Source organism: Coffea arabica, chromosome 5c (assembly GCF_036785885.1).
Source record: "Coffea arabica cultivar ET-39 chromosome 5c, Coffea Arabica ET-39 HiFi, whole genome shotgun sequence".
Taxonomy (NCBI): domain Eukaryota; kingdom Viridiplantae; phylum Streptophyta; class Magnoliopsida; order Gentianales; family Rubiaceae; genus Coffea; species Coffea arabica.
Window position 1 is genome coordinate 46,484,199 of NC_092319.1, and position 15,430 is coordinate 46,499,628.

The following is a 15,430-nucleotide window of genomic DNA, read 5'->3' on the forward strand; positions in this document are numbered from 1 at the left end:
ACAACTTGGATTACAAAAAATTTTCCAGTACAATTTACTGTGTAATAACTAGTGAACCATAAAGGACTGGCGACTAACCACATTCAAAACGTGGCCGTATCGAAGTAAATAACTAGTGAACAATAAAGGGCTGGCGACTTAACTACTGTGTAATAACGGGTGAACCATAAAGGACTGGCGACTTACCGCATTCAAAACGTGGCCATATCGAAGTAAATAAGCCACTGACGAGACGGATGGTTATATAGTGGAGACAGTACGGATGTCTCCGGGAAGAGTATAGCAACGGTTTGGAAGGATGTGGTGTGCAATGAGCCACCGCAGCAGCATTGATGGGAAGGGCCAGCACGTGCTATTTGGTTGCAGCCCAACAGTATTGGTTTCTTACCGGTTTGACAGTGAGTTAGGTGTTATCCATGGGACCTGTGAATGCTTAGTGGGCGGTCGAGGTGTTAGCGGGTAATGAAAATAATTGAAATGAATCAGCACCACGTACTGTTTTGCAAACTAAAAGTACAAATATTACATATATATTCGATTCATCCTTCATAATTATATCACATCCCATATTTAATAAAATAAGATGAATTGAAATGGTATTTTGTAAAGACATAAGTACCTTCAATATATTTTTTCGATTGCCTAGAAAGGACAAAAGGAATATCTTGTTGTTTTTTCAACAATTTTTTTAACTCTAAATTATTGTACCTCTCAGTACGATTCAAACCCAGATGAAATTATGACCATTTATCAGAGACATAATAATGAACCTATCTTGTAAGATTCCCAACCAATTCTTGGATTGCTTTGGCAAGAATCCTTATTTTAATGTCCTCACCGTTGGCTATTTTAGACTAAGGTAAATTATATAAGTACAAACTACAAACACATTTCCAGACAATTAGTTATTTCATTTTTAACATTCACATTTTAAATTATCTTAATTATGTGAATACTATTTTGTACGATAGGCATTCAAAAAAAGTACATACAAATGAGATGCATTGACACCTATGATAAATATTATTAATGTTATATTCGTTGACCGATTTTAATCTTTTTGGGACTTCATTAAAGCAACATATAGCATCACTAAGTTCTCTCAAAATTGTTCCCATTTAAGAGGTTAACAACACAACTCGGCAATTTTCTCATTTTTTTAATCGATAAGCTCATTTCTATGCAACGTTGTAACTACATCGAGCATATAGTCTTAACTAGGTTTTAAAGCATTGCTAATATCTTGTGCATTTTGCTCTCTGCCAAATTACCCAAAACAAATGTTTTCCCTTTTTTCTACTTAGCAATCGATCATTCATCTACTTTCTATTCACTTTTTCTACCATTTAATTTTACTAGGTTCACAGATTTTCTTACCTTTATTATACTTGTATAATATGTTTTCCACGAGCCAAATCCATTATATTTCATGATGTTCAACATATATTCACATATTATATGAACATAATTTGACCTTGATTGAATATTAAACGACCTATAAATGTTGCTCGAATTCGCTTCAATAATTTGTATATATGTTCGACTTCAAATTCGATGTCAATTTGTTAAAATATCCTGGAATCAAATTCAACCTTGAGCTCTAACTCCAATTTCAGTTTGAAAACTATTTCATTATGCATTTAAAAATCATTAATGATTTAGAATAAATTTAATTACGCTTCTTTTTTTTACAAATTAAATAATATTCATTTCATGTATAATTACTTTTTTAATGAAACAAGACATATATATCCTATATTTAAATATATACGCATATTGCTATTCATTTATTCTTTGTCATTATATATGTGTTCACGAACTATTTGAATAGTTTGTAAATAGGATCGTGCTCGTCTCGACTATTAAATGAACTTAACATCGTGTTCAAGTTTGATTCGTTTATTACACAATCAATCTTTTTTGTCACTCAAATGAACCGAACTCGAACATGTTCATGACACCTTTACTTGTACTATGCACGAAACTTAGAGAGGAATTGATGATTTAGATGGTACGTGGAATGGAGTGTATGAACCTATTTCTAAGTTCGAGATCTGCCACTTATACTAAAAAAACGTAACAATACTTAACTTTTTTTTGCTTCCATCATATAACTTTTAATCACATCCTTTTTATGGACCATAAATCTCACTTTTCATATCCGCCAAAAGTGCGCCTATATGGAATGTTCGACTTCATCGTGGTTACTAATACATACACATATACACATGTATGCATGCATACACACATATACCATATTTATTATTTCAAGAATTGATTGTATAACAACTAATTTGTTCTACTTGATTTTTGCTTATTTTTTCATCTAACTCTCTTCCAACTAATTTCATTTATAATTTGTCTCTTCTAATAACCTCTATCACACCTAATGCATTTGAGTTATTCTTTTATCCTTGCCTTCTAATTTTATTCATCCATTTTCAATACACTTGCATTATCATACAGAGTACTTTGCGTGTACATTTATTAATTCATTTTTTATATTCGTTAACTTATTAATCTGTTACATAGTAATACGCAACTAATGCACAAATGTATTATGCTATCTTTCCTTTTATTTCTACTTAAAATGACTACCGATGTCAATATAATCGCATACATCATAAATTTAATTACCACCCCAGAGAATACATTTCATCTATTGTATGAATTGTAGTATTTAGCATATATGATTGCACCACACTATTTTTGTATACATAAATTTTTAAAGACTACTATGGTACATAAATACTTCAAATGCAATTATTTCATCATACAACTATGAATACTTTGACAAAAGATTATTATAGATTTATTTACACCTTGGATCAATTCATAATTAATCATTGAGCAAAAAAAAAAAAAATTGCACTCGCAAAATAAAAGTTGTTATTCATGAACATACTAAACCTGCGACAAATTACTTGCATCTATACTATGCTTTTTGTTTGGGGATGATTTCGGAAACCTCTCATGAGGTTTTTGACAATTTCATTGAACTCTCGTGAAATTTGAAAAATTACACTTACCTCCATTAATTCAATAGTTTTAGTAACAATATATTAAAATAATATTGATTTTGACAAATTTAAATAAATACCCATAAATGCCCTTGTATAATGAGTTTAAATTGTTTTCTATACAATTATAAGATTATTTAGTACAATTATACGGAATAGGTGCCAAATTTTTTTATGTCCATATCTACTATTTTATAAAAAACTATAATAATAATTTTATTATTATGATTGGAAACTTTTTCATGATATTTTATTATGGATTTAGATTTATAAGCTAGAAAAAATATGTTAAAAAATCATTTAGACTTTATTAATTTTTCAAGTAATGGAATTATCATAAATTAATAATGGTTTTGGCCTATTTCTTTTTCATTTTTTGTCGGTTAAAAAAATGGAAACAAGACAAATAAAAACATTGAATTACATATAAAATTAACTCATACAAAAATTACTAATTCGACATTTAATTACAATAGAAACTAGAGACAATAGTGACCGTTCTACAGCTTAATTGACGAAAAAATAACAACAACAAATAAGGAGGAAAAAGAATTAACAAATAATTTGGAAACTCATTATAAATATACGTATACCAAATAAGAGAATTTCATTACAATATTTAACCGTTCAATTATCTTTTTTAAATCTCAACAGAGGTATGTGTACTTGTTAAAAATTGTGGGGGATGTTTCTGAAATTACCCCTTTTACTAGCAAGCCTATTTTAGGGGCCACTTGCAATTTAGTGTTCCGTTGGTCTCCGTTCTTAACTTAATCATCTTTCCACGTTTGCAATGATACGGACGTCCAACTGGAACATCACAGATTTCTCGCCATCTGCTTTGACGTGGACGTCCAGCTAGAACATGTGCCGCCTGCAACAACACCGGCTCAGCACGCAATGGATCTTCTGTCCCATATCCTGTGCCACTCTCTATCCCACTTTTTATTATATTGCTATTTCTCATTCATAAACATCATGTTTTAATTCTTTTTTACTTCCTTAAGATCCAATAACTATTAATTCAGTAATACACAAAATTTAACATACTCAAAAAATCAAAATGCATAAAAAATGAGATTTTTTATGAATTTTCTGCTGTATTTTTTAATTTTCTATTATATATTGCTTTTTTGAAGCTGTTATATTTATTTTTTACTGAATTAATAGTTATTGGATCTTAAGGAAGCAAAAAAGAATTAAAACATGATATTTATGAATGAGAAATAACAATATAATAAAAAGTGAGACAGAGTGGCACAGGGTGTGGGACAGAAGATCCGTTGCGGGCTCCGCAATTCTCCTTTCCGTTTCCATGCAGCCTTGATTTCCGTGGCTGGACAGGTGTCAATGGATCCTTCATCTGGCCAGCTTTTCTCTTGGTGGAGACATCCGTACTGTCTTCGTTATAGAAAAATCCCTGACGAGACCAACTAAAACAAGACGAGGAAGAAACGAAAGCAGCAGAGTGAGAAGCCAGGAAAACAGGCGATCGCCAAGACGGGCAGAAAGAGTAGAGGGCAAAATATTAGTATTACCATAAAAAAGATGCAATCAAATATTACTGGTTCAGAATCAGAGGCAAATACTAGCCCCTTGCTAGTAGGAAGAACAGAGTCAAGGAGTATTAATAACGAAGGTGAAGCAGCAGCAGCAAGAGACAGGTGTTGGAACAAGATCTTGGACGTGGGAGAAAGCAAGAACCAGATATTGTTTTCTCTACCTATGATTCTGACTAATGTTTCATACTACTTGATCCCTCTAGTCTCCGTCATGTTCGCCGGCCATCTTGGACAACTTGAACTCGCTGCCTCCACCCTCGCAAATTCTTGGGCCGCCGTCACCGGCCTCGCCCTCATGGTACATGTATATATATTTATATATTTTTCACTCACTCTTCGTACCAATTTATCTTCTGCTTCTATCCAAGATACTTGGCCTTAAAAAATTCAATTAACAGTCGTATGCATGGACTTTATGTTGTTCTTTTTCCTGAGGTTCAATCTGACGCCTTCGTTTGCCTCCATTATCTGCCCAAGCCACTAATATGTCGTTGAATCAAGATTTGTTTCCACTTTTCACAGACCCACTTGAGCTAGATTCTTAGGAATGGAATTACGGCTCGCAACCTGACGAGTGACAATAAAAAGATGTGAGCATTTGACCCCCAAAAAAAAAAAAAAAAGAAAAGAGAAAAAAGAGAGGTGCCGTTTTCAGGACTCATCTGTTAATATCCTTTATTCAATTGTATACTGGCCTACCAAGACTCGGGATTAGGTCTATTTTGGCGATTTTCTTTGCCTCCTGCTCATAAATTCTCTGATAAAGCCGAAGGCAGGTGTGAGGACCATGTGGCCCTCCTCGCATTTAGCACAAATTAAATAATTTTGTGGCAGCCCATGGATTTGCTCGTCCTTTTCCATCTATATTTGTAGGCTGTTTGATGCTTTTGGTTGTTGACCATTTTAAGTAGCGCTGGAGCTGTAAACAATAAGGGATGCAAATTTTCAATAGAAAACTAGAGAGCAAATCAGGAAACTTAATTGCATTCTTCCACCAAAGTGATGTAATTAGTGATTAAATAGTCATCGACCTCATATTCATTTGGTGATATGATATGCTTGCGCCCCCCTGTAACATGCTTCACTTCCTTCTTTTGCTCCTGAACCTTGTTAGTGGTTACACTTTATCACTTTCAACTTTAGAAATATACATTTCACTATCTATGAAAACTAGTCACACATAAAAATGAAAAAAAAAAAATAGTACAATGATGTGATTGCCTCTTATTTATGAGATTATGTGTAACTTGCATATTATTTCCCTTTTATTGCTAAAAAAATATACATCTTCTTTGCTCTATCTAGTTTATAAAAATTCAAGTTGATAAAAGCTAAAATATCCTTAAAATTTCTCCTATTGGATTCGTGCACACTTATTACTTTGTTCAATTTTTTGGATTTTAAATCAAACAGTAAGGATAAATAACACGCTAATAATAAATGAGTTCAAAAATTTAAAAAAAAAGATAATATCAAACTTGTTATTTTTTAATTTTTTTATTGTATTAGTTTATATATGTTAAAATTATAGTAGTATCATTTTCTGTTTTCCAAATTAGTCCAATATTAAATACTTAACCAAAATTGTTAAAAATGACTGGGATGTCTTATTTCTAAACTTGGTGAAGGAAGAAAAGAAAAGATCAGAACAAATTTCAACTTTTTTTGTTCCAAAAAAGGGCAATAATTGTAAACCATTAACAATTTTGGGCCAATGTTGTTATAACACTTTTTTTTTGGTCTTAATATGGAGTTAAGATTTTTAAGGTTGACTAGCCTTTTGGGGTGAAGTGTAAGACTACCCCCAAAGTTCAAGGGGACAAAGTGTTACTAATATTAATCCTTGGCACTATAGATGAAATTAACGGATGGGAGTTAATTTCTCACTTACCATTTCAGGTGGGCCTGAGTGGTGCACTTGAAACCTTGTGTGGGCAAGGCTATGGCGCAAAGCTGTATAGATTGCTGGGAATACATCTACAAGCAACTTGCACAATATCGCTATCATTTTCTGTTCTTGTATCAATACTCTGGTGGTTCTCCGACATAATCTTGATATTTTTTCGTCAAGATTCGGAAATATCAAGAGCAGCTGGTCTGTACCTGAAGTTTCTAATACCAGGATTATTTGCATACGGGATTCTGCAAAATATTCTGAGGTTTCTTCAGACTCAATCAGTTGTGGCACCACTGGTTGTGTGCTCAGTCGTTCCATTGGTTATCCACATCGGGATTACCTTCATTCTGGTTAAATGGACACCCCTTGCTTTTACTGGAGCACCATTAGCCGCCTCAATATCATTGTGGATCTCCCTTCTCATGTTGGGCATGTACGTTCTTCGCGCAAATAAATTTAAGCATACTTGGGATGGATTTTCAGCGGAGTCATTTCATTATATCCTTGTAGACTTGAAGCTGGCACTGCCCTGTGCTGCAATGGTTTGGTAAGTGTTTAATCAGCAATTCTTAAAGTCCAAGCATGCATTTCACAAACAGAAAAAATGTGATATTTTGATTGGATTCTAGTAGCATCACAGGCACCGTACATATAAAGGTATTTCCATGGACAGAGAGATAAAGATAGGCATACACATATAAAACTTCTCAATCATTCCTTTGATTGCTTGGAATTTTAAAGATTCGCGAGGGTGTGCTCTAAAAGACAGGGGTAGAGATATCTGAAACATTGGGATAAGGAGATAAAATCACATGGCCAACAACTTTCAAAAGTCACAACATTTTGTAAAATTCTTGTTTTGAGATCAAATTGGCACTTAATTTCTTGAGATTCAACGCATAAGGAAGTATGTAGCGCTTTGACAGGCGGATCAAGTTGAAATGTATATTCTTGTTTAGTTAATTATAGTTGTTTCGCGCTGTATTAACTGATACAGAAGGGCTACATTGCTTTTGGATTGTGACATCCTGTATTACAGTTTGGAGTACTGGGCTTTTGAGCTTCTTGTCCTACTAGCTGGACTCATGCCAAATCCAGAAATTACTACTTCAGTGATTGCAATGTGGTAAGTGCTTCGTTGCCTTGAACCAGCACCCTCTTACAATTTGAACAGTTGAGTACGCACTTTCATATAGTTAATTGCCTTGCCAAGTTTCATTTATGGGGTGTCTGCTTCCACAGTGTAAATACAGAAGCCATTGCCTACATGATTGCTTATGGCCTCAGTGCAGCTGCAAGGTACAAGTAAAGTTGTTGGTTTGATTTTGATGTGTCCATTTTAACGCTTTTTCTTCCCATTTGGACCACTGAGCAACGAAAAATCCAACTGGATCTTGCAGCACCAGGGTGTCAAATGAATTAGGTGCCGGAAATCCAGAAAGAGCCAAGCATGCCATGATTGTGACTCTCAAGCTCACTGTTGTTTTTGGACTTATCGTGGTTTCGGCATTATATCTTGGTCGCAATATTTGGGCTGGCTTCTTCAGTAGTAGCTCAGTAATAATTAGCAAGTTTGCTTCCCTGACACCTTTGCTAGTGATCTCCATTCTATTTGATTTCATCCAAGGAATCTTATCTGGTAGAGGCTTTCTACTCCACCCTTTACTTTTTAACTCCCTTAATTATAAATCTCTACTTTAACAAGAATTTCCAGTCTTAACCAGAAAGCATGATTTGATTATATTCTTGATCAGGTGTGGCCAGAGGTTGTGGTTGGCAGCATTTGGCAGCGATCGTTAACTTGGGAACCTTTTATTTCATCGGCATGACTATTGCAGCCGTCCTCGGTTTCAAGCTCAAACTATATGCCAAGGTATATAAACCCAAAACACGCATCTCAAAGTATCTACTGGGGCAACTTTTGTTCAAGGGATAATTTCAGAAAACTCCCCTGTGGTTTCTTTCTGAAATGGGAGGTTTCTGAAATTTCACTTGACTCCCTTGATATTTATATATAAGTACGGAACCTCCTTGATATGATAAAAAGATAATAATACCTTTCATTAATTGTCTGCTCATTGAAAAATTCTATCAAAAAATTAAATCTCTCTCATTTATCGTCAACCACAGGCTCAAATTATAGCTTTCATCATTTAACTCTCTTATCATCTTTCTCCTACATTTTCTTTTCTTTTAAATATATTTATTTATTCCCGTCGGTCAAATGTGTACTATATAATACCAACAAAAATACCATGTACACCAACCACTGGTGCTTACATATCTTAGTGTCCGTTTCCAATTCTCTTTCTTTCATTGCTACTAAATAGTTTCTTTGTACCTCTTGGGTTTGGATTTTATCCCACCAACCATTATTTCGTTAGGTTTGAGTTTTATTCCACTAACATGGGACAATATCTAAGCCCAACGAAATAACGGTTGGTGTAATAAAACCCAAGCTTAACAATGCCCATTTTTGTTTTCAATTTTTGACAAGTATTAGCAAATTAAAATTGTCAAACAACAAGTTGAGTGATGGTTTCGTTATCAAAATTAGATGGAGATGAAGATAGTGGTAATGATAAAAAAAAATTAAGAATGGGAAGTGGGAGGACTAAATAAAGATTATTTATAACTGCATCATATTTCTATTTTTGATAAAAAAAAAATGTTCCACCAATTGTTATATTATATAGTCTAATAAATAAAAACTATATAATAAAAATGATAGTGAAAGTCCAAATAACAAAATAGGGAGTGTAAAGAACATTTATCCTTTTGATTTGCAATTATTATTGATGGTATTCCTGCAAAGAGAGTTTGATGGATTTTAAAACTCTCTGTTGACGCAGTATATTGGGAGTTGGTATTAGTGGTGATTAGTTGGACTGTTTTGTATTAGAGAGTTTTGCATTTGTAAATGATTTTCTGATTTCCTGGTTCAGGGATTATGGATGGGCTTGATATGTGGCCTGTGCTGCCAAGCTATTGGGCTACTTCTGCTTTCTTCATTTATTAAATGGACTCGAGTGGAACTCACCCCAAGCAATGACAGACAAAATTCAGCATAGGCTTAAGGAGGATGATTGAATAGACTGAGATCCCTCAAGTGGAGATTTAGATAGGAGTTGAAGGCACGGGCAGCTCGTAAGTCTGACATATGGTTATGTGCAATTCCGGACTCTGGATGTTGGGCCAAAAGCTTCGCAATATTAGCACACTGACTCGTTGAATAAACAAATACATTTTCACCTAATCCAATCCTCCATTGTATAAAGTCCTGTGCAAATATAAAATGACCATTTGGTCTCATTTTTGAATTTGTGATGACGACAACGAAGGATTTTCTTCTTACGTTCTCGTTCCCGATTGGGAAAGAAAAAATAGATTGGCTTAGCTTAAGGTACACAAGGAAAGTTTGGGGCCATTACATCGACTGAAAACAGGTTTAAAAAACAAGATGGGGGTTGTTGATCAAAAACAAATTATTGTCTCTACAGAAAAACTCCCGATTCAAAAATAATAAAAGTAAATTTTACGTGCGCTGACGGGATATACATTATCACGATTGAATATACTGTATATATATACAAAATTTGAATTTCAAAGTTAAATTCAGATAAAGCGGAAATGGAAGATTTCAAATCAAAGAGTTAAATCACTACCTGACGGTTATGTGACTAATTTCTTCACGAGATGGAGTGATAATGGGGAGTCCAAACTAATATTGCATACGTTTTGGTCCACCAAGCAATCAGTGGGCTTTAACATTTTGATGTTCATGAAATTTTTTTTCCGGTCAGTGGTCAACTCTGACGTTACTATTCCTACTCCTACTCCTAATCCTGCTCTAAGCTGTAAGAAAACCTGTCCAAGTAATTCACGTACTCTTTCAGGAAGAACCGAATAAAATGTAAAACCTGGCCAAGTAAGGCATCATGATGAACACCGTTAAGTCTCTAACTTCTTCACCACGTGTACAGTGGATGCTTCTGTCTCTGGTCAGCTACATAGTTAATTCACGGACGTTAGAGGTCAATTCCTTCCTCTCTCTCTCTCTCTCTCTCTCTCTCTCTCTCTATATATATATATATATATATATATATATATATATATATTCCCATTTCCAGTCTTCCACCGTAAACTGTAGCTCCTATTTCTTTCTCTTCTTGTCTGGATCATTCATTGGATTTCTATATGTTTCTTCCTAGACAACTTATATATCCCATTTCAAGTTTCTATCCTAACATTTCCACACAAAACATTTTCCTCTGAATTTCTTTTTCTTCATTTTCAGTGGAATCATAATCAAATACCAAAAAATAGAGCACACCACTCAGCCAATTGGTCATGGCTGATCATAAGAGACATCCCTCTGTTTTCCTACTTTGCATGGCTTCTTTCATTATTAGTTCGTACGCTTACCAGTTCAGTGTTGGTGGTAGAGATGGATGGGTAGTCAAACCTTCCGAAGATTATAACCATTGGGCTGGTAGAATGAGATTTCAAGTTAATGACACTCTTTGTAAGTTGTTCTGCATTCGCCACTGTTTTTATATTTATTTTCTTAATTACCAGTGCATCAAGTCTGTAATTTTTTTCCCCCTTTTTTTTGAAGAGACTATTGATCAAATCCCATTTAATCAGTTGAGTCTGGCTCTCAAATGATCAAAATATCTTGAGAGTAAATTTCTTCTAAGTTCATTGACACATTAGTGATTTTTATTTTTTTAAAAAAATTCGGATGTAGTTTTCAAGTACAAGAAAGGATCAAACTCGGTTTTGGTGGTGAACAAAGATGATTATGACAAGTGCAACGTTGACAAACCAATTATCAAATTAGAAGATGGCAATTCAATCTTCAAGTTTGATCGATCAGGCCCTTTCTACTTCATCAGTGGCAACAAGACGTATTGTGACCAGGGACAAAAGATGATCGTCCATGTTTTAGCTGTGAGGACCCCACCTAAACCTCCGGCATCACCACCTTCACCTTCACCTCGACCTGCACCGGCTGTATCGCCCATATCTCCACCTTCAACAGCTCCTACACCTGCAGGTTCACCAAGCCTGTCGCCGCCTTCTTCGGCTCCTACACCTGCAGGTTCACCAAGCCTGTCACCGTCTTCTTCGGCTCCTACACCTGCAGGTTCACCTAGCTTGTCACCGCCTTCTTCGGCTCCTACACCTGCAGCAGCAGGCTCACCTTCTTCAGCGCCCACATCACCCACTGCACCGGGATCGCCGGGACCGGCCGGTGCGAACTCACCTCCGGGGCCGGCTGGTGGGAACTCGCCTCCAGGGCCGGCTGGTGCGAACTCACCTCCGGGGCCAGGGTCATCATCGGGAAGGCCAGCGGTTACTACTTCCACTGTATTGGCGTCAACAATTTCTTTACTTGTCTTAAGCGTGACTTTTGGAGCATCCATTATTTCGGTCTAGATTGACTAGTGAGATGTACAAAATACCCAAGTAGTACTACAAGCCAAATTTAATTTTGGTAAATTGTTGTAGGATTAGTTGATTGTGTGGTTTTTCATTTCTTGAAATTTTTGGAGTGGGACTGGATCGTTAATTATTTGCATAGTTTATTTGGAAAAGTGGGCAGGGGATAGTTTTTTTTTTTTTCTGGTTCTGTGAGTCGGTTTGAAATTACGAGTATCCAGACTCGATAATAAAGGGTGAACTTTGTATTAACTCCTGTCATTTTACGGTTTCTTGCTTTTCTGAGGTTGCATTTTGTCCTTCGCACTTGTCCGTCCATTAATATTTTATCTTCCAGGTCCCACGTTTTTTTTTTTTAATTCCCTAATAATTGGACTAAAGTCTAATACACTATCTAATGCTGTTGCTCTTACCGTCAATATATAGGACAAGTCATACGGTAGATTTTTTTTAAATGAACGTTCATAGGGCACTCGTTAAAATATATTTTAGATATTATATTTTTTAAAATATAATATTAATTAAAAAAATATAAATAAATATAAAAAAGAATAGGTAAAAATAAATAAAAAATAATTATTATTAATATATATATACACATATATACATACGATAGATTGGATAAATACTAAATGTGTACTGATTTACCTACAAAATCACTTACATGGAGTTTTAGTTGATATATGATCGACATGACTATAAACTTGCAAGAGCTGAAAGTGGAGGTCTGGATGCGACCGGACTTGAATAGATATTAGACCATAATTGAGTAGAAATTCGGTATTTATTTGTCTGTCTTCGCACGGGCACGGCGATGAATATTTTGATTGAAAACGTTATCCTTCGTACCTTAACAAACACCCCCGGAATAAAAGTAGCAGTTTCAGTATGTCAAGACTCGAAAAATATATTGGTAATGGTTATTTCTCCCAAAGGTACGTGTCCATATTTCCCTTGGGACAAATGGATGGGTGAAACCAACCCCTAAATTTAATGGCTGTTTGAGCATGATTCTCTTGTGATGAATATACCAAACTAAGAGGGAAAAAGTTTTTTTCAGGTGCGTGTATTCCTTTTTTTTTTTCTTGATTTTTGATAAGCAATGTTGTTGTCTTTGCACGCCCTTTTACCTTAATTTTGATCTGAAAATATGGGGTTTCTCGAAATCAATCTGATTCTTTGAAGCTCAAGTTTTCTAACAGATTCTTCTTCCATCCTACCTAACTGGTATTCTTCGTAAAATGAATAATAACTCTTTTTTTTTTTGAAAAAAAAAAAGGACTTTCACTGTTCCATTTTATTTTTTTTTCTATGTCATTACTTGAGATCATCAACTCAGATACGTTACCGAGCTAAATCCGCAAAACATTTATGTTTGTAAATTGAATAAATAAATAAAAAAAAGCATGGATATTGCCAAGTTTAATTGTTAAAATCAACTCAACTTGGTGTACGACCTCACACTGTGCACCTGTACTTGACGTATTAAACAGCGCTCAGACGTGTAACTTGTTCATATGCACCAAATGGTGTGATTGTCGGTGCTTGACCTTGTGATAGATAATAGTAGTATTGGTGTAATTAATGCGATGGAAGCAAATTGTACTATTTGACTTGTATTGCAAGTTGCTGCAACATTAATAAAAAATAGAGGAGACTGCATTTTATGCGAACTTGTCGCCATGGAGCCGTGATTTTCCACGCCATGAGTGGCATACACCAATACTACATTTTTTTTTCCCACGCCACGGAACCAAAAGAGAACTGATGATTTTAGATTTGAAATTCTTTTAGATACTGGCATCGTCAGTGCATAAAATATCACTATTGATTGAATATTTGATACATGCATAAAAATTTAAATTTTAAATTTGATAATGTGTATACTGTTAGTGTATCGAGCATTAATCTTTTTAAAAGAAACGGATGATTTGCAATTATTCCGAGTAGTTATAGGGGGTGACAATTCGGGTCCAAATCAGGTTTGTGGGCCGGGTCTGACCCGACCCGTCAGGAAATATGTTGATCCGAACCCGACCCGTCAACCCGTGACGGGTCAGGTATACTGACCCGAACCCGAAAATTTCAGGTTGACGGGTTGGCGGGTCGATCCGAAATGACCCGAAACTTAATTTTAATTTATTAATTTATCACTGTAATTTCTAATAAAATTAATTTCTCACAAAACTAATTACATAATCAAGTAATACAAATTTAAATAAATAATTCCAAACCAAATCTAAAATAAATTAAACACCGTAAAAGTGTTTTATCCCAAACAAAATATAAAATAAATTAAAACAGTATAAAAGTAAAAAATAATATAATATATTATTTGTCCAAATATAATAATTTCAACTTCACACAAATTAAATAAATTCATTTAGGATTAAGTAATTAATGCCTTTGAAAAAAAGAATAACTTAGTTTAGTTAGATAAAATTATTTTTATGTTTATTAAATTATTTTTAATTCGTAAACGAGTCATATCGGGTCATATTAGGTCACCACGGGTTGATCCGAAATCGATCTGTTTTCTTTTTGGGTTCATCGGGGTTCAACCCTATTCTGACCCGAATTTCCGAAACCTCAACCCAAACCCATTAATTTCGTGATAGGTTCGTGTCGTATTTTCAGGTCGTGTCGAAAATTGCCACCCCTAAGTAGTTATATCCATCCCTAGCATTACTTGTTTGCCTTTTTTTTTTTTTTTGAAGTTACCCCTCATTTACACTTGCTTCTTGTATAGATGGATTCATCGATGCCCCGTTCAAATATGGGATAATGATCACAAATTACTACGGTCACTACGCAAGCAGTCATGATCACTGATTGAACGATGGGAGAGGAAACTTCAAGAGAGCACTCACACTAGACTTTGAAAGGCGAAATAGCGGGTACAAAAACAACACGTAGCAAGCAAGGAGTTACATAAAAAGAAGAAAAAAAAAATGCATCTAGAACCTAACAATTACTCAAATGTTAGACAAAGAAGAGATCGATGAAGTGATGAGTTTCTCGTTGGCATGAAAAACGAGTCAATCCTAACAATTATTTACCAAATCCCTGTGATTATCAGTGACAGCCACAAATTGGATATGATCAATTACAAGAGTTTTGCAGGGCAATTTTGTAAGGTAAAGAGCAGATTTCCATTTTTCGCTTTCTTCCACCAACCAGATAAATGAACGAGGAGACCGTTGAACATTCAAGCTAAGGGATCATCTCAAAATATGACACGAGACGCAGATTGATGACTCCCTACCGTGGTGTCCATTCTGGAAATCAAGAACCAGAGGAAATTTCCTGCATCGCTTTCTACACCCTGTAACTTTGTACACGTTGAGCAGTAGTACGAGGCTGATTTTGACTAAACATAAAATCCGCCCCCTACCTCTTGCCTTGGTGTCGGCAATATGAGATTCATTGGCCAAAAAAAAAAAATTAAGACGTATAACTTGGAGCAGGGGGTGACTGACTAAGGAACTCAAGAATGTTAAAAAATG

At 35.0% G+C, this 15,430-nt stretch overlaps 2 protein-coding genes across 3 annotated transcripts; both read left to right on the top strand.

Moving 5' to 3' along the window:
• Positions 1-4,429: 4,429 nt before the first annotated feature.
• LOC113690670 (protein DETOXIFICATION 19) lies at positions 4,430-9,799 on the top strand. 2 transcript variants are annotated; one of them, XM_027208663.2, is made up of 7 exons: positions 4,430-4,886; positions 6,482-7,026; positions 7,519-7,605; positions 7,722-7,778; positions 7,880-8,118; positions 8,234-8,352; positions 9,425-9,799. In XM_027208663.2, the coding sequence occupies exons 1-7, from the start codon at positions 4,569-4,571 to the stop codon at positions 9,548-9,550; spliced, it is 1,491 nt and encodes a 496-aa protein (XP_027064464.1). In that variant the 5' UTR covers positions 4,430-4,568; the 3' UTR covers positions 9,551-9,799. The 2 variants fall into 2 exon arrangements, with proteins under 2 accessions (XP_027064464.1, XP_027064465.1); XM_027208664.2 differs by having other exon boundaries at positions 4,432-4,880.
• Positions 9,800-10,616: 817 nt separating this feature from the next.
• On the top strand, positions 10,617-12,176 carry LOC113690671 (uncharacterized). The gene is made up of 2 exons (XM_027208665.2): positions 10,617-11,004; positions 11,230-12,176. Exons 1-2 carry the CDS (start codon positions 10,830-10,832, stop codon positions 11,919-11,921), a joined length of 867 nt encoding a protein of 288 aa, XP_027064466.1. The 5' UTR covers positions 10,617-10,829; the 3' UTR covers positions 11,922-12,176.
• Positions 12,177-15,430: the final 3,254 nt, after the last annotated feature.